At 42.0% G+C, this 22,915-nt stretch overlaps 1 protein-coding gene across 5 annotated transcripts; it reads right to left on the reverse strand.

Annotated features, from left to right (window-relative positions):
* Positions 1-433: 433 nt before the first annotated feature.
* Positions 434-22,876, reverse strand: AKAP3 (A-kinase anchoring protein 3). Of its 5 annotated transcripts, XR_005021598.1 has the most exons (6): positions 22,402-22,876; positions 16,871-16,978; positions 13,769-13,864; positions 2,499-4,838; positions 1,886-1,962; positions 689-765 (listed from the first exon to the last, which is right to left on the reverse strand). XR_005021598.1 is itself a non-coding variant. In XM_036867361.1 (5 exons), exons 3-5 carry the CDS (start codon positions 13,862-13,864, stop codon positions 610-612), a joined length of 2,592 nt encoding a protein of 863 aa, XP_036723256.1. In that variant the 5' UTR covers positions 16,871-16,978; positions 22,626-22,876; the 3' UTR covers positions 434-609. The 5 variants fall into 5 exon arrangements, 4 of the variants coding, with proteins under 4 accessions (XP_036723256.1, XP_036723255.1, XP_036723257.1 ...); XM_036867361.1 differs by lacking the exon at positions 1,886-1,962 and having other exon boundaries at positions 434-765; positions 22,626-22,876; XM_036867360.1 differs by lacking the exon at positions 1,886-1,962 and having other exon boundaries at positions 434-765.
* Positions 22,877-22,915: the final 39 nt, after the last annotated feature.

The following is a 22,915-nucleotide window of genomic DNA, read 5'->3' on the forward strand; positions in this document are numbered from 1 at the left end:
GGTATGCGGGACCGTTGTCGACACCGACTGTCCGCAGCCATGGAGGAAGCTGGGGTGGACAGCCGTTCTGCGGAGACAGGACGAGAAGCCAAGTCCTGTAGCCGAATTAAGAGGATTTAGATTGGATACTGACAAATATTTACACGGTTATTATAAAGGGCTGAAATGACACTTGGTAAATGGTGGCTTATTTTTAGGGACCACTTGAAAGCAGGGGAGCCTCAAGGCACAGATGGGGGTATCCAAAGACAACAGGCCAAATGGCGTTTGGGCGGGGGGGGGGGTCTCTCAGGCCGGCAGTGTTTTTCTTCTGCTAGCCATCGGATTCTTTTTTCACTGCTGAGATCGCTTCACCTTACTGTCCCACTGGATGCCAAGGAAACAAAATACCTGAAGCCATTTATTTGCAATTTTTTTTTTATTTTATGTCCTTGCTCACATGGGCAGGAAAGGGACTAGCACAAGGTGACACGCCTCGGATGCGAGTGGTACGAAGGTGACGCCGGGGCTCCGTGAGGATGTGGAGGCGGGGGCTGCGCAGGGGAGGAGGCAGGCAGGGGGCGAGGGCCGGGCCCGGCGCGGGAAGGGGGAGAGCAGTGGCGGCCCCCCTCACAGGTTCGCCAGCAGCCAGTCCAGCAGCTGCAGCCGCATGACGTTGCCCACCGCCTCGTCCAGCTGTTGCTCCTTCTCATAGCGCAGCACCGACTGCAGAACCTCGCCTACGCTGCGCCCTTTTTCCACGGCGGCTGCCGAGAGCTGAAGTAGCTGAGGGAGGGAAGGAAAGCAGTGGTGGGGGGCAGAGCATCCCACCGAGGGCGGGGACGGGCTGCCAAGGTGAGGGCAAACGAGCCCCTGCAGCGGGAGGGCCTTGAGGGAGACACTGAGGAGATGTCCATAACCGGGACGCCCGCTGGCCCGTCTGACAGAAGAAAGGTGGTTACATCGCCCTTAATTTAAGTAACATCCCCCTGTCCGTGATACGGAAAATGTGATTTCCCACTACGACTAAAAACTTCCTGCTTCCAGTGGGTGTTTGGTCAATGGTGTTCCTGCCTTCTAAGGATTCTAAAGTTCTTAAGCTCACTGTAACATCATAAAACGGGCTCCATCACTGTCCCAAGACTGACAAGCGCAGGAGAGAAGGAGACAAAGGACAAATGTAGGTGCTGCTTTCCCTGCCCCACAGACCAGACAACACTGGGATGCTAGAGCAGGAAGGTGACTCAGAGACCCATTCAACCCCCATGAAAATGCTGCCCGGAGAGGTGCAGATTGTCAGTAATACAATGCTAGAAATTAGCGGAGGCAATACTCATACCCAGGTCTCTGAACCCTATGTTTAATTCTCTTCCCAAGCTTAAAATGAGAAAAAATGAGCCAAAGCAAGTATTCTAATATGAGCAAAGTACATTGCTATTCCACCTGGAATCCTCACAGCAATAAACTAATCAAATTTTATATTTTGTGCATTCTGGCCGGTCATCAGATAAAGCAAGTAACCCAGTTACAAGGGTTACTAATACCACATATTAAACAGAGAAAGCCTCTTCCTCCACGTCCTCTGGTTTCTAAGAAGATGAATGCTTTTTATAAATAATCCCAGCCTTTTGTGCCACCTCCTACTACTTAAAATGCCCTTGTTCTACTTTTCTCAATTGAGGGAAAATAATAAAAAATCCTGTGTGTGTGTGTGTGTGTGTGTGCGTGTGTGCGTGTGTGTGTGTGTGTGTGTGTGTGTGTTGTGGAGATGGTCTCTCTTAATTCTCCCACACTAGCATGAAACAGCAACTACATAAATAAAAGCTTTCTGGACCCCAAATTTCCCTTCAGTGAACAGTTCCAAGGCCTAAACTGGGAGAAGAAAGGAGTTAGGAGGCACACTTACCTTTATCAGTAATAACAGTAATAAGCTGACTTTCCATCTGCCTTATTCTTTGGTCTTACTTCTCAATTGATTCAGAACTTAGGGTGAGGGGAAGAGGGATGTTATTTATTGAATCCCTTCAAATCCCCAGCACTTCCTAGACCACCAGCTAAGAGAGGAATGACAGGCTTGAAAAGGCCATCAGTCTAGCCCTTCACCCCCCGCCTCCCCGGCCCGGCAACACATCCCCAGGATGTGATGCTTCCCAGCAGCTCTTTCTCATTCTTTGGGCAAAGCTGTCATGCAGAATTCAGCCTGAGCCCAGACCTTAATCTGATTCTTTCACCAAGTCTCTTGGAGGTTCCTTATTTGTGCATTTCCATCAATATATGCAGAAAAAAAAAAGAGAAAAAAAAATGATTTATCTCTCTTTTACCCTTTGATACGCCTCCTATTGGGCAAAGTTGAATTTTAATTTACCCATTATCTCTACCATGAGGCATGAGCTTCAAATTTTTACTGTCCCCATTCTACCCTTCTCGTGGCTCTCTTTCCATTCAGAAAGAAAAAAAGAACTTAAAACCCTAATGAACCCCTAATAAATCTTCCCAAATTCCCGATTCTACTTCCTTACCTTCTCCTGGATCCCTTCATCATCACCAGCAATGTACAAAACGGGGACATTGAGCTCAGAGGCGGCCACCCACTGAAGAACGGCTTGGAGTTGCTTGTTCTGAAGCGTATCGGTTAGGTTGCGACTGCTGACAATCACTTTGGGAGCTGCACACCCTTCGGGGAGCTGTCCTGACAGACCTCTCAATTCGTTATAGATAGCTTCATAAGCATTCTTCAGGAGGACCTCTGCTGTCCCTGTGCCCTTGGTTGGCAAACACTCACGTAAACTATCTGGGGAGGCTGAAGTTGGCCAGTTGGTATCCCCAGACTTATCATCTCCTAGTTCTGCCAACGGAGAGTCACAGGACTTGGCAATAATGAGACACAACTTCATCACTGAGTCCATCAGATGTTCTACCATTTGCCCGTTCATGTGGTCATCTAGCGGGTTAGCAGCCTTCTTGGTCAGCCCAGCAAAAGTACCTCCAGCCTCATCACCTTCATTTAATTTGATGGGAGAAGGAGTTACAGGTCTTTCACACTGGGGACTGTCTTCTTCCTTAGTTGGCTTGGGTTCAGGGCTACGGTCGCTCTTGAAAATGGTCTCACCGAGTAAGTTCTGGATGAAGTTGAAGAAAGCGCTCATCAGACCCTTCTTTTCTGCTTCTTCTTGGTCAACCCCCATATGAGGAGACCTAAGGCCGGACTCATCAGAAACTGCAGGGGACCTGTTGGCCTGCAAGTTGGTGCTGCCAGCAGCTTTACGGAAGCTCTGTGCACCCATGCTTCCCCCCTGGGCCAGGTGGTACTGAATCAGAAGTAAGGCAGATACGATCAGGTCCTTGGCCCAGGAGTCTGAATCATACATAACATTCTCCAGTTGCTCTGGGTGATGCACAGACGGACTGACGTTGCAAGGATCGAAAGGAACTCCCAAGGGAAAGTCTGGCGCAGGCTTACACTGTTTGTTGGAAGCTACAAACGGTGCACACTGGAAACCTGGAGATTTTCCTTCAATCTGCTGATTTTTATGCCACAGGGACAGTCCCTCTTTGATGATGTGCTCACCCAGAGTTTCAACACAAGTCTTCTCCTTCTCGGGTTTGGGTGCAGGAGGGCATATTTTTTCCCTCAATTTACCTTCAGATTTCATGGATGCAAAGTTGACGTTTCGGTTTTTAGGGTCACTGATTCCTTTCATGGACATGAGGGAATAACTCTCAGACTTGTCCTTGGTTTTCCTGACAGTCTCAGGAGGTTTCTTGGCAAATATCACTGAGTAGAGTTTACCCAGCATGGCATCCATGATATCTGCGGCCTTCTGGCTTCCATGAGAGAAGAGACTTCTTTTCACGGCCGAGACAAAGTCCGTATCAGTCATGAGGGCCCCTGTGACGTCGTGGAGGTTCTTCATGAAGGAGTCGATGAGATCTGAGACCACCTCTTTCGCGTGCCTGATCAGGACCTTCTTTAGCAGGACGGTGGCAACGGTCGTGTCCTTCACCTGGATCCTCAGTGTCTTCATGATGGAGACCATCATATCAGACACCACACTGTTAGCGTAGGTGATGACCCCTTGACTGACAGAAGCTGTGAAGTCATCGGGTCTTTCCTGCTCTCTGAACATCTCTCCCTCTGCGGGTAAGGACCTTCCGCCCTCTGTGGCATCGCTTGCGTTACAAGATTCAAACACTTCCTTATAGAAGAAAGACTTCTTAGAAGAAGGCTTGTCGTCTGGACTCCTGCTTTCCTTGGTGCTGTCCTTGATCTTCAAAGCGCTTTTGTGTTTTAAATTCAGGGGACTCTGTAATGTTCCTGAGGCTCTGTCACAGGAGCCAGGAGGCTTATCCGAGGTGGAGTTTTTGGAACAGGCAGAGACAGTCTCGTTCACCAGCTCTGATGCCACCTTGCTCAGGCTTTTGTTGGGTGCGGGCTTATCCCCCATGTACACTGACTGATGGATGCACTTGTTCTCAGAGCCGTCAATCCTCTCGTTGATCTCCTTGCGGGCCATGGCTATGACGAGATTTGTGAGGCGACTGGCGTAGAAGGAAACTTCGTCTACTGAGCTCCTGTTACCAACGTGGGCACTGGGGCCCTGACAAGGGTTCTCTCTGTGACTCATCTCAAAATGCAATCTCCCTGGACTGCCCTTGGTGGTGGTGTTATAATAGTCCACACAGAAACTTTTGCGTGGGTCTCCTGAGTTGATCATTTCCCCACCAAATGATGCTTCTCCAGGCTTGAATCTAACATCTTGGAACCCTGCTGTGCTTTTTTCCAGGTCTCTGCGGAGCCAGCTGAGCACTCTGATGGGATCATGTGAGGCTTCCTTAAAAATGGACAAGGATTCATCCAACTATAACAAAGCAAAGATATGGGATATTCAGGACAACCTCAAAGATCAGTTACAAAAATGGTCGCCTCTCTCAAGTCTTAACTGCTCCATCAGCCCCATAGATGTAACTGACATTTATGGAGTGCAGGCACTGCTGCAAATATTTTAGGCCTGTTATCTCATTTAATATTATTCTGGCAGTAAACTTAAATGCTAGCTCTCTTATTACCCACATTTTACAGAAGAGGAAATTGAAGAACTGAGAGATTTAAGTTAGTTTCTTACCTGAGGTTATACAGCTATAATCATTGACGGAGGAGGAATTCCAACCCAGGCAGTGACTCCAGGGCCCATGCTCTTGGCCACTGCGCTATACTGACTCCAACAACATCTGTCCTTAAGATCTGACTGTCAGGGCTTCCCCAGTGGCTCAGTGGTTAAGGATCGCCTGCCAACTCAGGGGACATGGGTTTGATCCCTGGTCCAGGAAGATCCCACATGCCGTGGAGCAACTAAGCCCGTGTGCCACAACTACTGAGCCCACGTGCCACAACTACTGAAGCCTGTGAGCCTAGAGCCCGTGCTCCGCAACAAGAGAAGCCACTGCAATGAGAAGCCCGGGCACCACAAGGAAAAGTGGCCCCACTTGCTGCAACTAGAGAAAGCCTGCGCACAGCAACAAAGACGCAACGCATCCAAAAATAAATAAATAAATAAATAAATTTTTAAAAATACTTTAAAAAACAGAGGGAAGCCACCGCAATGAGAAGCCCGTGCACTGCAACGAAGAGTGGCCCCACTTGCTGCAACTAGAAAAAGCCCGTGCACAGCAACGAAGACCCAATGCAGCCAAAAAAATAAATTAAATAAATAAATTTATTAAAAAAAAAAAAGATCTGACCGTCAGCAGCTACAGAGGTAGCATTTGAGCTGAATCAGAGTTTTCATGTATTGCTATTAATTGCTATTTTTTTATGGTTGATCTGTTTTATTTAGGTCTCTTATTCCAGCACAGTTTTCAAAAAATTAGAAAACTCAAGGACAGTTGTGCCTAATTCATCACTTTACTGGGCTACACAAGCACAATCTGATATGTTCAATGGCTTCTAGTGGACTCTTTGACATGACTTAAGTTGAAAATCTGACTTGTAATTGAGGAGTTAGTATCTGTGGACAATTTACTAGTTTTGAGTGAATGCAGATCCTTTGGTGGACATTAGCTGTGATAAGCACATGGACATATTTATACATTCACCTACTGTAATCTATACTCTTCACTTGAACATAGGCTAAAATAAGAATGCATGTAAAAGTATCCTATTTACCATCAAATGTAAGGGATCGTTGCAATGACTGGAGCTATATCTATCTGGGGATGACCACAAGTACTGCCCATCTTTAAAGAATAATTTGGTATTTTAACTACCAAGTATCATAGAATTGCTGGCTACTATTTGTTAAATACTTAGGTCTACCAGGAACTGTGCTTAGTGCTCTATGCATGTTATTTTATTTAATTCTCATACATACCCTGTAAGGTGGGTATCCCTCTTCCAGGTTCAAAGGTGGAAAACTGAGGCCTAGAGAAGTTAAATACTGACTAACATCTCACAGCTACTACACGATGGGGGCTAGTATTCAAATCTAGTTTGGACTCTAAAATTGGCACTCTCCACCCCTACAGTACTCTGTTATGTTTGGATGACTTGGGAAGAAGAGAAAAGCAGCTGGACCTCTACAGGCTGGTTTAAGTTGCTTGTGGGCTATAGAGCTTGGTTCAAAGTCCTCCTAAATGGTTCTGCTAATTTGAATAATAGCTACTATAAGGAAATTTGTGCTCTAGTAGAAAACTATGCATAATCTATAGCATACCTTTCCACATTTTCTGATTCTGATTCTCTCAGAGCTATTTGATAACTCTGTAAACTGTAGATAACTTATAGCAATGCAATATAATTCTTGTCTACACACATATTAATTGTGACCAGGGAATAGTTACCTACTGCCTCTCCCACTGTGGAAAAGGTCAGTTTTGCTTCCGTTTGCACACTCACTTCAATATTCCTGATCTTTATATCTTTTTCCTTTGATTCTCCTTTGAACTGCACTAGCTCCTCATGAATGAGTTAAATAAAATCTTTCACATGATTTATTTTTATATTTATATGAAAGTCATTATTTCACCTTTCTCTGAAAATGATCTTTTGACAGTTTTGGAAGTCTCTGCCAAGATGTCCAACAGATTTGCCTAACAGAGGTAAATGTCATCATGAGGATAGTGTACCAGGTGCGTCTTTTCTCAGGCCCCCAAAGGTGAATCCAAAGGGCAACAGAACTTCGCAGACGTTCTGTTTTTCTGGTTTTAATTTTCCTCTCTACGAATTTTGGTTTTGGTTTTCATTTTGGTTTTTCCATGGCCAATAATCACCGGTGGCAGCAATGCTTGAGAATGTGGTTTTACTGTATCACCATTTGGTGATTTCTTTAATGGATTAATGGTTTACAGAGATCTATTCTCTGTTGGTGACAGACAACAGAAAATCTATTTTGCTAGTATTTTTTGCCTATCTTAAGCTCAAATCAATTTGGAATTTTGTGCTTAGTTGGAAGGAGAAGGGTTCTTTAACCTCTGGACAGGTGAGTTTTGGGTTTCTGTGTTTACCTTTGACACATGACTAAAAGTTTTTTTTTTCCATTGAAATATAGTTGACATATAACATTATATTAGTTTCAGGTGTACAACACCTGTAATTATTCGATATCTGTATACGTATTGTGAGATGATCATCACAATAAGTCAAACGTCCACCATCACCACACATAGTTCAAAAATTTTTTTCTTGTGCTGAGCTTTTTTAAGATCTACTCTTTTAGCAACTTTCAAATATACAAAATATACACAACAGTATTATTAACTATAGTCACCATGCTGTACATTATATCCCCAGGATTTATTTATTTTATAACTGGAAGTCTGTACCTTTTGACCTCCTTCACCCATTTTGCCCACCCCCCTCTGGCAATCACCAATCTGTTCTCTGCACCTATGAGTTTATGTGTTCTTTTTTTTTTTTTAGAGCCCACATATAAGTGAGATCATATGGTATTTGTCTTTCTCTGTCTTACTTATTTCACTTAGCAGCTATTGTCACAAATGGCAAGATTTCCTTCTTCTCATAATATTCCACTGTATATATGAACCACATTTTCTTTATTCATTGTCCATCAATGGACACTTGGGTTGTTTTCCATGTCTTGGCTGTTGTTAATAATGCTGCAATGAACACAGAGGTGCAGATATCTCTTCGAGATGGTGATTTTGTTTCCTTTAGATATATACCAGGAAGTGGAATTGCTGGATCATATGGTAGTTTTTATTATTTTTAAATAATTTCCTCATATGATTGTGATTGAGATTAAATGAGATAATATGCACAAAATAATCTGTACACTTGAAATGGAATGTATCAGACAGGTAGTACTCCTTAAACATGTCAAATGAAGATTAGACTTCAGAAGAGGTAAGAGAAGAGGAAGAGAAGTCAAGAAGCTTGATCGTCAGGGTAATGTGGTGAAACATGGTTAACGAGCTGTGGGAGTACTAGGGAATAAAACTTGACTTCCTACATGTATGGGAAGTAGTGCTTTGGGTGAAAACAGAAGTGCTGGAAGAGAGCATGGCTAGGGGTGTGTCCTGCAATTCATTCCCATCAGCCTGGGTGGGAGGTGTGAAGAGACTACTGAGTTTCTGTATGAATCTTTTAAAAAATTATTTTTCTGAACCAAAGGTCAGTCACAAAGGTGAACTTCTAAAAGGACAAAATTTAGTTTTAAGAAGAAGCTGTAGGAAAGAGAGCTGCCTGTATGCATGTCTGAGAAAGGGACAGAGAAAAGATGGTGAAGTCAGAGCAAAGACTTCCAAGAAATGGAAAATTCAGTGGGTTCCAGTGTACAAACTATTCACCAGGGGGACCAACCTGATAGCCCACTTTGTAGAGGTGATTTAGGGGAGATGAATGATGTGTATCATAAACTATAATATAACAGTGTCTGTTTTATTATATATATTATATATTGCACATTATATATTATATATTGCAGTGTCTGTATAATATATATATTATATATTGCAGTGTCTGTATATTATATATTATATATTGCAGTGTCTGTGTATAACATCATTTAGAGAGGGCATTTGATGAGCAGCCTTCTTTGCAGTGACTCAGGGACTCAGGCTCTGCTTTTGCATGGTTTCACACTCCCTTAGGGACTCAGAATCTGTCCTTTGAGCCAGTGTATGGGAAACACCAGAGACTGTGGAAGATTAAATGAGAAACTTTTGTTGTCCAGGCCTGGAAGTGACAAACATCACTTCCACCCATATTCCATTTGTCTTTGCCTTTTGAAAGAGTGATTATGATGTATCCCAGTGTGGGTCTTTTGATTTCATCCTATTTGGAGTTCACTGAACTTCTGGATGTTTATACTCACATCTTTCATTAGATTTGGGAAGTTTCCAGCCATTATTTCTCCAAATATTCTCTCTGTCCCTTTTTTTCTGTCTTCTCCTACTGGGACTCTCATGCTGCATGTTTGTTCTCTTGATGGTGTCCCACAGAGCCCTTTGGCTCTGTTTCTTTTCTTCAATCCTTTTTTTCTTTCTGTTCCTTAGACTTGATAATTTCCATTGTCTTATCTTCAATTTTGCTAATTCTTTCTTCTGCCTGCTCAAATCTGCCTTTGAATCCCTCTAGTGATTTTTTCATTTCAGTTATTGTACTTTTCAGCTCCAGAATTTCTTTTAGTTTATCTTTAGGTTTTCTATCTCTTTATGGATATTTCCACTTTGTTCATACATCGTTTTCCTGATTTTCTCCACATCTTTCCCTTGGTTCTTTGAGCATCTTTAAGACAGTCATTTTAAAGTCTTTGTCTAGTAGATCTGCCATTGGGTCTTTTTCAGAGACAGTTTCTGTTGATTTATTTTTTTCCTTTGAATGGGCCATACTTTCCTGTTTCTCTGTATGCCCTGTGAATTTTTTTGGCTGAAAACTGGACATTTGAATCTACTGGATGAAAGTTTAGAACTGAGGCTCTAAGCTGTTTATCAGTGTTTGAATCATTATGTGTCTGCCACTCAGAAAAGCATTAAGTGTAAGTAATAATGTCTTCCTACCTCCACATGGTATTAACAAGTTAATATTATAAAGTTTCTTGAGCAAAAGAATCTCTTATTCTGACTGGAAAAAGTATTCTTATAGAGCCTAACTCAGAAATATTTTAGGAATCTAAGTTCACATAGTTGGGTAAATTTTTGGTAAATAAGATTAGTTTAATAATTTTGGTTTAATAAAAACAGCTATGTCTTTTCTGATTTACCAGTGTTAGGTATAACATTAAGTGTGCCTTTTTACTTTATGTTGATGTGCTCTTCATAAACTTATACAGGTTATGCAGATCCAATCAGCTAGTATTACTTGTACTTAATGTTTAAGATCATGAAAAATATAAATGTGTTTAATCAAATTGAATATTTATCCTGACAAACTTTGTTTCAACAGTTATTATGTTTTATAGTATGTCAGCTTGATGATAAATTTCCAACATCTTTATGTAACTTAAAACACTGGACTGGTATTAAATTGAGCTAATTAATGGATATTCACTGGATACTTAGATCATTTCTAAGTAAGATAGAATAATGAAACACTAATAGCTAAGCATAATTTATATGCTTTTGCTTTCTATTTTTATTACTATAGAGAGGTTAAATCTTTGGGTCTGTTAATGAATGTGTTTGTTTTTGCCACTTCGATTGTATAAGGGATGTGTATGTCTGTAGAGAGTCGTCCTGTCTGGTCCATAAGCTCCGTTAGTCTGCACTTCAGCTGCTATGTGACAGTTCACCATTATAAACCTCCTCTCTCCCAGGTTTCTTTGCGAAATAGATTGGAAAGTACGTAGGTTAAAAATTATAATTAATATAAGTGACTGAGACTATATTTAGGAACAACAGTTTCACAGGAATCCAACAGAATACATGCCTATTCTTCTAGGGACTGCAGGTGAAACCTGGTGGAGAGAGTTTCTTAGTTTTGACTCCCTGCTCTCAGGACAGCAAATAATGGAGGCCTTTAAAAGCCAGTTTGGAACTTCCCTGGTGGTCCAGTGGTTAAGAATCCACCTTCCAATGCAGGGGACATGGGTTCGATCCCTGGTCGGGGAACTAAGATCCCACATGCCACGGGGCAACTAAGCCCTCACACCACAACTACTGAGCCCACATGCCGTAAACTACAGAGCCCATGGCTCTGGAGCCGCATGCTGCAACTAGAGAGAAGCCTGTGCACCGCAATGAAGATCCTGCGTGCTGCAACTAAGACCCAACGCAGCCAAAAATAAAATAAAAAAAAAAGATCCTGTTAAAGGCCAATCTGTGACTCCTTATAAAAAGTTCCAGTAAAGCAAACTTAAGGCTTATCTGGTTGCCGCAAGTATATAAATAATCAGACCAAATCTGATGAGACTAGCCTTATTTTGTGATCAAAATTTATCTTATTTTGAGATTTTTTTCAATAAAAATGGAGGTAAGTGTAGGAAAAATATTTGTGCTTCAATAGAAAACTAGGCACTATCTATAGTCCATAGTCTGTAGACTGAGCATTGCATATAGCTGTCCACATAACCTGATCCTGATTCTGTGTGAGCTACTTTACAACTTGGTAAGCTGCAGATAATTGATAGCAATGCAAAATAATTCAACATGTCTACAAACATGTAACTTCTGTCCAGTGGAGGTTTAAATGTGGAAGAGGCCAGTTTTGCCTTGATTTGCACATTCATTTCAACATTCCTGATCTGTAAATGTACCTTTTAAAAAAATTCTCCTTTGAACTGGTTGTAATACCTCTCACCAATTTCCTCATTAATTAGTTGAAAAAATCTTTAACATGCATTCATTTTTGTATCTAATTGGGAGTCTCGATTTTGCCCTTTTTTGAAAATTATTCCTTAATGCTACCTACTTTTACAGATGGGCACACTATTTGCAAATAGGCATGTTTCCAAAATTAGGCTGTAACATGTACAGTCTTATTATAATGCAGATGTAGATTTTACTTTTTATCCTTTTTAATTCTTTTCACAGCACATTAAGGAAAAACAACCCTACAGCATAGCATCGAGCTTCATGACGGAGTCTAAAGACTTGTGTTAGCTTGGTGTGTTTTAGTTTTTCAGTTGTCTATTTATGTTTTTTAAACTAAAATGTGTGCACCCTATGTGCATTATTCCATTCAATCCAGCAGAATTTTGCAGAAGTAGCTGATGAAGTCAGAATGACTGGCGGAAATACTAACCCTGTTTCGTTTTCTACCGATGGAGTTGACAATCAAACAAACACCCATCTCCTCCAAACCTTTTGCCCTCTTGCATCCTTTAACTTTCTTATAGACTAGTATCTTGAACAGTTGGGGAAGGTGGATGCCCAATTATTTCTGTCTTTCTTAATTAAGAACAGGGAAAATTTTCGTGGCCCTGAAGGAGAATATGAAAAGGGTTAAGGGGTTTCTCTCCTCAGCCATCTTCTGCTTCAGTAGCTTAGTGTTAAGTCAACACATATACCTCCCCTCCTATTCTTCACCCCTAACTCAATTAAACATACTTTATAAAATTTTCCCTATCTCCCACTCCGAAATGATCTGTTCTTTAAACACCCAGAGCAACTATTGTCCAGAAAATCCATTTGGCAAATTACCATGAACTTCTTATAACTGGTGTCTACTAGTTATTTAGAGCACGTGTATTTTTTATTTTCCCAAATGAATGACACGGTCTACGAGGACAGAAATTGTTTCATTCTTTACTACATCCGCTAGAGTGCTTCTCACTTATTGAAAAATGGAGAAATTTTTGTTACTTTAATATTGAAACTCATTTTTTTGTTGTTTTTCTAAAGAAAAGGGCAGAAGTAAATAAAAGGTCTAGTGGAAGCAGTTTTGGTTAGCACTTATTCTACATTAATTGGATATCTAGTATCTGTATGTCCTCATGTCTTAATGTAGATTTGTTAATGTTTTCTTTCTTAGGCTATATAAGGCAGACCAAATAGATTTTGGACAAACAGAATATGCATCATGTAACATTACACGCAAGGAGGTGTTTGATAAATGTTAGTCCTGAGGGTGAGGATTACAATGGGGATTCCATTAGACTGTGAGATCCTTAAAGGGAGAGAATTCTAGTTTATTTTTCTATCTCTGACCCTAAGACTCAGCACAGTGTCTGTGCCAGCTATTCACTGTTGTCTCTCAGCTCCAAGTCCACCCTTTTTTGTCTTGCTTTGTGACTCTGGAACTGGACTCTTTAAACACTTGTCCGTTGGCAGCTGGCTTTGCTGGCAGAGGGCCCTGGAGGGGCACTACGTGGTCAGCACAGGTGGGAGGCGTTTCCCTTCTGGCCCCCCCGTACCCTCTGGCAAGTGTCTTCAGCACCACTGGGATGCAGATGGCTGTCCTGCTGCAGCTCACTCTCTCCAAGGAGATCTGAAGCAGCCTTGGTTGAGGGCGAGGGAGCTTCCGTGAGCCTTAGTTTCTTCCTTGTTCACTCTTTCAGCCTAGGGGTAGGAGCTGCTTTCTGCATTTGCTGCTTCTGGAACTCTTTGAGTCTTCTTTCACGGCTTTTAGTAGTTAACTTAGTTAGACACTTTTTACTGAACAGTTTTTTGATATTCAGTTACTGGCGCGGTTTCCATCTTCTGATGGGACTGACTTACAGTGCCTGATACTAAGCTGAATGATGTAGGCAGAGTGACAATATCACTCGCTCTAAAGGAGTTCATTTTCCCCCCAGTAAATTCATCTTCAAGAATAAGAGGTGGTGGCAGAGAGAATAAAGCTACTCTTAATGGCACATATTCCTAACTCAGTATTTATAAGGCGGCTGACACTTACCATTTTCCAGTCCTGGGGTTGGCCGTCTCCGGGGGAACAGACATCAACTTTGCAAACTCCAGTTTGGCTTTGTAACCAGTCAACCCTATCTGACATCTGGAAGAAGAAAAAAAATGAGAATGGGTCATCAAAAGGGCTAGTTATACGGAAGGAGAAATAAGGTAAAAGGCTGAGATGCGGAAAATAGGAGAGATGCTTTCCACAGAGACCTGTCCCAAGAGCTACTCCGCACCCACTTAACTCTGGACCTCTTCATCCTCAGCTCCCAACTGCAGGAAGATTTCTTAAGCATATGTATCTCTAGTGGAGAGGCCAGAGGCTGGTGTATTCTAGAGGTGCGTAATATAGATTTGCTCGTGAATGAACCTAAGCAGACACGTCCTGCTCTCTGTGTCCTGGCTTGACAGACCTTCCAGATCTTGGATTTTCAGTACATGCTCAAAGCTCAATGTGATCAGAATAGAATTAATTTACTTGTCCCTCTCTGTTCTTGCCTCCACCAACTTTTTACAGTAATGTAGGCTTCATTGTAATTAATTCCTAGAGCACTAACTTACTTATATTAGCAGTAAGTCTAGTATCTCTTCCTTAAGATTAAGGGCTTCCTTAATCCCTCTTCCAATTAGCCAGGGGTCCTGGAGGAATTCTCATTCTCCAAGGTTCCACCAAATATCTGAATGCCAGTAGAAGGACAATGTCATACGCACCATCCAAAGGGCCTCGGAGGCAGTGACGTCCTTGCTGATGTTGATTTCTTCATAACCTTCCCAACTCTTTGCTCTGTTCCCTAACCTCTGTAATGGCACCACCATCTACCTGGTCTTCCTGAAAGCTGAAATTTATTTCACACGTATTCTTCCCTCCCAAGCCTCCTCTAGCTACTGTTTCTCTCTTCTCTCATTTGTAGTCATTTTTCTTGAAAGAATTGCTTATACTCGCTGCTCTCACTGCCTCATCTCACAGGTGAACATCATGGTCCCTAATCCATTTACTCCTTGGCCTTTGGCCTCAGTCTCATCCACTTTCTGCAGCCCCGCATCTTTGCTAGTTCTTGAAGACATGACTAATTATCATATTTGCCCACTGATAATCTACAAGTATGGGAAGCTTCTCTCTGCCCTCTTTTTCCATGACAGAATGCCATTACCAGGCTTCCACACTGGAGTTCCCCTTCTTTTGTTATAAATGTTGCTTAGATCTATACTTCTTAATAAGCAAGGTGGAATAAGATGGCCAATTTTTCCTCCCCAATGCCCCACAAACATCTTTGTGAAACAGGCATATATATTTATATTTTAATTCCAACAAATATACTGGTTTAAAATTCTGTTATAATAAAGTCCAAAAGCTTATCCTAATTTTTTTTAACAATGAAATTGTGTTGTAAAAATAATTGCTTGAAATAAATGGAGCATTATTAGGAGTTGAATATCTGGTTAATTGGAAATATTTGCTTTAAAGGACTTTAGGTCGTGGTGGGGTATACATCTCCCCCACAAATAAAACCAACACAACTCAAACACAGATTACACACGATTTAAACTTAATTGTAAGTGGATTTATTATTTTTGTTATATGTAACATTATGGGTAATTACTAAAAAGAAAATATACGATCTTTCAAGAGCTACCTGTTCTTTGCTCCCAAAAGAATGCGTTCCCGTTTTCACACCCCACTAACTTAGATTACTGAGCTGGGGAAACAGCTTTCTTTTCTCTTCCTAACACTGTAATACAATAGAGTCCTTGAATAAGCAACGGATTTTCCACCCTGATTAGACCTTAGAATCGCCCTGTTTAAAAATCCTGAATCTTAGGATCAACTGTTTAAAAATACTGTATCTGAGAGACCAATCCCCATAGAATCTTATTTCAGTGGTTTTAGGGTGTGGAAATGTAGGCATTGAATTTCTTAAAAGCTCTCTGGGAGATTCTAATGTACATCTAGAATTGAGAACCCCTGGGCCTGGGCTTATATGGAGAGATCCTCTCTGCAATAGACTTGCAAGCTCTGGAAAGATAATTATTCTTTTCTTTAAAAATTTTCTCTGAGATTTCCTAACCTTCTTAGTACCTTATTTTAATTTTTTTTTTTAAAACCTAGCAAGGAAGCTTTTTTTTTTTTTTTAATGTATCTACTAAAGCTGCCCATATATATATATTTTTTAAATTTATTTATTTATGGCTGTGTTGGGTCCTCGTTTCTTTGCGAAGGCTTTCTCTAGTTGTGGCAAGCGGGGGCCACTCCTCATCGCGGTGCACGGGCTTCTCACTATCGCAGCCCCTCTTGTTGTGGAGCACAGGCTCCAGACGCGCAGGCTCAGTAATTGTGGCTCACGGGCCCAGTTGCTCCGTGGCATGTGGGATCTTTCCAGACCAGGGCTCGAACCCGTGTCCCCTGCATTGGCAGGCAGATTCTCAACCACTGCGCCACCAGGGAAGCCCGAGGAAGCTTTTAATGTCAGTGAAGTTAAACCCTGTATTGTTTCTCAGCAGCTCACTATTTTGTGTATATATTCGAACCCCTGAACCATTACCATGCATAAAGGAAGGAATGGCACTGTTCTTTGGCCAAAGAATCAGAAGACTTGGAAACAGGCTGTCCTGGACTGTTGACAGTGCAGGTCTTTTAATCTCCAGTTTACATTTCATCTTAATGAGTTATTTCTAATAGAAAATGACAAAATCAATAGGATCTGCTGACTTATTTAGGTTATATAGCACAATTAAAAAGCAAGGATGAGGGGCTTCCCTGGTGGCGCAGTGGCTGAGAGTCTGCCTGCCGATGCAGGAGACACGGGTTCGAGCCCTGGTCTGGGAAGATCCCACATGCCGCGGAGCAGCTGGGCCCGTGAGCCACAATTACTGAGCCTGCGTGTCTGGAGCCTGTGCTCCGCAACAAGAGAGGCCGCGATAGTGAGAGGCCCGCGCAACGCAATGAAGAGTGGTCCCCAATTGTCACAACTAGAGAAGGCCCTCGCACAGAAACGAAGACCCAACACAGCAATCAATCAATAAATAAGAACGTGAATTTCTAAAAAAAAAAAAAAAAGCAAGGATGAAAATGAAGTACAGAAAGGAAGGAAGTTGTGTGATCACTTACTCTTACTGAGGATAGGTTCTGAGCTATGAGGAAAGCTCTGGATTAATTTCTTGTTGTCTTCACTATTCCTAGGTTTATCCACCCCTCCTGCCATGAAATATAAGGAATCTGCAATGGAAAGACACAAATAAAAATGACTGATTTTACATGTGAACTTTATTGCTCTTATTACCAAATAATGATTTTGACCTATTATTTTTCACATGGGATACATAAGTGATGAGCACAAAATGACATTCACATTCAAATTCCAGATCTCATTCTTGGTGCGGTCTGATTGTTCCCACATGACAACAAAGGTTTCATCATCTGGCCGATGATTTCTGAAATGACTATTGTTATTCTCCACCTTCAAACCACTGGTAGACAGACTTATTTAACAACGAGGACACTGAAAGTTTTTAGCCTAATCTCAAACCCGTCTTAAATAGGAAGTCAGAAGGTAAGTAGCTAGAATGGAGAATAAGTGCCCTGAGTTCATGAATCTCAAAACACTTGCGGACTTCCCTGGCAGTCCAGTGGTTAAGACTCCGCGCTTCCAGCATTTCCACTGCAGGGGGCGCAGGTTAGAGCCCTGGTTGGGACACTAAGGATCCCGCATGCTGCATGGCAGCGGCCAAAAAGACAAAACGAAAAATCAAAACACTTTGTAGGCACTCCTTTGAGGACGCGGGAGAAATATACATCCTCAGGTTACAAAGGGAACTCATAATTAACTGCAAAACCAGCTTCCAGATCAATTGTTTTCCTTCGAACTGCCTGCTGAAAGAATGAATATATGAATACAGCCTATTTCTAATTCTAGACGGCTCAATTTTTTTTTCTTTCTTTCTTAAGTTGGAGAATCTGAGAAAAAAAGAAATGACTTGCTCAAGTTTGCTAGGGTGGTTAAGACTTGCATGAAGCTTGACTCTTTTGGGGGACATGTTCACCCCAGAGACTTATCGAAGGTGTAAATATTTATCCAATGATTTACTAATAGACCTCCTATCCCAATAAAACAAATAAATCAATATCTCAAAAGCACTCTTGTACTTCTTTCACACTTACTAGTCATATAGATTCAGCAAACACTTCCACTTACATATGTCCTGAGGTTTTTATTCTATTTTCTATATCTTCTGTATGTTTGTCTGCATCCATGAAGTTTGTTTTAGACTTTAAATCCCCTAACTTGTCCTGGATAATAGTGTATACAAAGAGGTACTTAAATACCTTTGGATGATAGTGATATTCAGACTCCTAAATCTGTATACATGTCTCATAACGAAATGGAAAAGAGAGGAGAACCTAGAGATTAATGGAGCCAATGAGTGGATTCATCCATTTCTTAACCTCAAAGTTGGTGAATAATATCCTGGAGTTAGGGTGGAAAATAAAAGAGGCAAAGGATGCTTTGTGTTATCTATTAAATTTGATAAGGAAAGAAGGCTAACTATATACAATGTGAAGATAAATGGACCTTAGGAACCACTTATTGTAACATACTCATTTTAAAGATTAGGAAATTGAGGCCCATAAAGGGAATATTAAAACCAATGGATAGGGCTTCCCTGGTGGTGCAGTGGTTAAGAATCTGCCTGCCAATGCAGGGGACACAGGTTTGATCCCTGGTCTGGGAAGATCCCACATGCCATGGAGCAACTAAGCCCGTGCGCCACAACTACTGAGCCTGCGCTCTAGAGCCCGCGAGCCGCAAATACTGAGCCCGCGTGCCACAACTACTGAAGCTCATGTGCCTAGAGCCCGTGCTCCGCAACAAGAGAAGCCACCGCAATGAGAAGCCCGTGCACCGCAACGAAGAGTAGCCCCCGCTCGCCGCAACTAGAGAAAGCCTGTGAGCAGCAACGAGGACCCAACATAGCCAAAAATACATAAATAAATAAGTAAATAAAACCCAATGGATATATTCATTGAAATATTTACAGCTCTGCAGGTTAACATTCCAGAAGCTAAGAATTTTTTTCTACGGCCAACAGAGGGACCCTGTGGACAATAGAAGGACTGACCTAAAACGTTCCTTAAAAATGTCAATGTGATTATTACCTCAGAGATAACTGAGGAGTGCAAATCACGAATCAGGAGTGCACAACAATACAGGGGCTTGGTTATGGTGCTGTATCCCAGACCACAGCTCCATCTCGAGACATGTTTCCTGTATTCACCGTAAGGATGAGCTCTTGTTTACTCAAGGTTCCTAAACTCACAGAAAAACTCAAATTACAGGCAGCATAAATGAAGTTTTTGCAGGGTTGATATATATCTGATCAAGTTTTGAAATTTGACTAGTTTTTATTACTAATTTTAAAAAGGAAGAATATGTTCTATTACATCCATTCTCTTTTTCTCTCTCACTCCCTTTCTCTAAGTGCCTGGCGTATAGTAGACACTCAATAAATTTGGTTGTTGATGAAATCAGTTTCATGCGATTTTGTTTAAATAAGGATTAGAAAAGTGTGTGTGTGTGTGTCTTTTTTTCAGTGGTTACCATTCACTGTTCAGTTTTCCTGTGGATCTCCTACAGTTTCACTTTCCTTTAGTAATAACCTCTTTCTCCATTGCCCTGTTAGTACAGACATATTCTCCACAGAGCTACATATATCCTGCCTTTCCCCAGTTCTCTGTTGTCTAGCCACGGAGCCAGAACTAACAGTGAGAGGATGGAAGTGGATGAGAATCGGGGCTCAGAGCTATACCAGTCTGATTTTGCTATTAGAACACTGGGAACAAAAAATAACAACAACAAAAACAACAACAAAAAACAACAAAAACAACAACAAAAACAAAAACAACTCTTGGAACAGCCATGCATGAATAGGAAAAATCAGCAGTCAAGCTTCCAGTCACACCATGAAATTGGAAAGCAGACAGTTAAGACCCCCTCCTGTCCCCAAAAGTATGGCCAAGGAGATCTGATCAATCTGCAACAAAATTAAAACTTCAACAGCAAAGATGGTATGTTCAGCTACCATGGTACTGAGGGAGAGGCTCATTTATTTCCAGAAGATTCTGATGTGAAACTAAAATTGACCAGGCAAAGAGGGAGGCAAGGTTGAACATTAAAAGTTAGCCCAGCACTTATCACTGAATTCTCCCTTTTAACCACACAGGATCAGAAAATGGGCTGTTTTCTCAGTCCAGTGGGATTTCCTACCTCTGTAGCACTGGAATAGTGAACCACAGAAGACTCCAGAATACACTTTTAAAGTCAATGAAGATGCTGGGATGTTCCGTGCTCAGCTCAAGATCTTGTTTCCTCCCCCAGCCTTCCATGTACCTCCCCCTTGTTGGGACTGGAGAGTGACATCAGAATCACAAATGGTGATATCACTGTCTCCATGGCAACAGTGGTGAGGCTACCAGAAACTGAGTGATTAAAGGCCAAGGGGAGGGGTGAAGATACATTCCAAGGCTCGGATGCTTAGTTTGGAAGGACTGGCCTTGCTTTCTCCAGATTAATTTTCTCATTTAAGTGTCTAATTTTGGTAGGGGATATGGGAGGGGTAATTTATGCCAATGGATTCCATTTAAAAGAACAAAGTAACTATTACATATTAACAAATCCAGACGGGTGCAGAGAATAAGAAATTAAAGAATTGAGGGTCTACTAAATTTTTTATGCAAAGCCCATGGAATCACTTCATTTTGTGGGGTCCAGCCTGGACTCTTCTTGATTATAAGCATCTTAACTTTTATTAAAAAAAAAAAAAACTGAGATATTTTGCCTAAACTGACCATCTCTGGGTTATAATAAATCTTAGATGGTCAGAGATGCAGTAGCACTAATCCATCCTCTGCAATTCTCGACCTGAGGAACCATACTGAGATCGATCAGACCAAGAGCATTTGGTTGGCCATTTCTAGGCTTGAGGAGACTTTATTAGCAGTACACTCTCTTTGGAATGTTACCTTAGGTACTCTTAATGACTCTCTGAACAACACTACAGGATAAAGATTAAAACTGTTAATGAATTCAAAAACGACTTACTGGTTTACAAGCTTCCTTCAACAAGGTTATTTATCTACTGATAATCTTTTATATTGTTTCAGTTTCATCTTTAAAATAAAGAAATTGAGTTTGCTGATCTCTTAAGATCCCCTCCAGCTCTAACATTCTGTGCTTTTGATACTTGAGTGCGATGTGAACAGAACACTCACACAGCACTTTGCAGCTGACAAAGCACCTTCACGTCCATGTCATTTGACCCTTACGGTAGCACTCTGAGGAAACAGGACAAGCGTTCTCTTCCCTGTTAGACAGATGTAGAAGCTTACCCAGCTCACAACACATACCTGGTATTTCATTTCAGAAACTGGGATATATAATGTATATCTTTGTATGCAATTCCCCCTCCCCCCACTCTCAATTAAAAAAATGATCCAAAATATAAAGCAATTATGGTAGACTAGAACTGGGCTCTAACATTCTGAGTTTTAAGTCGATGCTGTTTCAACAATATCATGCCACCTTGAAACTAGTTTTGAGAACGTGAAGCACTGTTTTTGACTTGGAGATGAAACATAACTGGCAATATTACACAGGTGTTAGGATGTGGCCAGTGATGATGGGATCTATCAATTCATCAGAATCAGGAAGGTATGTTTTTATTCATATTGACTCGAGAATCAAATATTAGCAAAATGTAAGTGCTGAGTGAACATAGGATGAGGCCAAGAAATATGACACTGTAGCATTAGTAAACTTCTCTGATAAAATTTCTTCAAGAGTTTCTTTCCTCTTCCAATTCACTGTGGAAGATGACATTTCAGTAAGCGGAGGGGGTGGGGTGGAGTGGGACCAACCAACCTTACAAGCCTAATAACAGGCCACTTGTGCTCACTACATGTCTTTTGTCCATCCCAGCAACGCACACCTTTCTTCCTGAAAACACAAAGCACTGAAGAAATGACTGAGTCTAAAAAGATTCCCCCAAACGAGTCTGTTTTCTGATAAGCCCTAGGTAGATGTCTCACGACAAGTTGCTGCTGTTCCTACTCAGGGAGCTTGAGAGGTTGTCCCGAAGAAAGTATTCAAAAATGCAAGTCTTTATCTTTCTGGAATTTCCATAAGCTCTAGATACTATTATACTTTCTGGAACAATGTAGACTCCCAACGGATCCACAGTTTAAAAAAAAAAATTACAAGCCGTTGCTCTAGAGAGAGCCATCTTGAGTTTCCTCCTAGAAACATGTGCAGATGGCATACACGCCCACTAACTTTTACATGACATTTCAGGAAGTTCGCAGACTTCCTGAAGCCCACTCCTTTTTCTTTGGCCACTCTGTGCGGCCTGCAGGACCTTAGTTCCCAGAACAGTGTTCGAACAGGCACCCCCTGCAGTGGAAGCACGGAATCTTAACCACTGGACCACCAGGGAAGTCCCCTGAAGCCCACTCCTGGGTGGCAGTCCAAGTTAGGAATCCCTGGATTCATGTCAGGTGGTGAGATAAAGGCTTTGATAAATCAGAGTAATTAAAGGACAGGTGGCATGATAGAAGACGTCAGACAAGTCGTCTCCGAGGTCACCTACCCGCAAAGACTTGAGCTGGTGACACGCCAGGAAAAGGGAACGTCAAGAGCCAAGGCTCCGGACGGAACCTGCTCCGGTTCCACGACCGCATCCTTTCTCACTTCTATTTCTCGTCCTCACTTTTTCTCTCTTGGTCCCCGCCCCCTCCAGTCCCCCGGGCCCGAGTTTTCTCCTTGAAGAGCTTCCCGAGCGCAGGGGCCACGCCTCCTCCTTCCCCGCCTCACCGGGGCCGCCCCATCGGACACTTTCAGGGCCCGATGAACTGAGAGTCGGGAGAGCTGCGGTGCTGCCATTTTGCCCTTGAGTCAGTCCCTGGTCCACTGTGAACTTCAGGTTCCTCGACAATACGAGGTTATCTTTACGGTGCACTCCAGACCGGGGATTCCGGCCCTAAGGCTCCTTTCTTTCTATTTCCCCTCCTCCCCGTCTCTCTCCCGTCCCCCCAGCCCATCCAGCTCTCTCCCCAACACTCTTCCGGGACACTCTTCACCCTAGCCTCGGACCCGCCCCTTCC

The sequence above is a fragment of the Balaenoptera musculus genome, chromosome 10, assembly GCF_009873245.2.
Source record: "Balaenoptera musculus isolate JJ_BM4_2016_0621 chromosome 10, mBalMus1.pri.v3, whole genome shotgun sequence".
Lineage (NCBI taxonomy): Eukaryota > Metazoa > Chordata > Mammalia > Artiodactyla > Balaenopteridae > Balaenoptera > Balaenoptera musculus.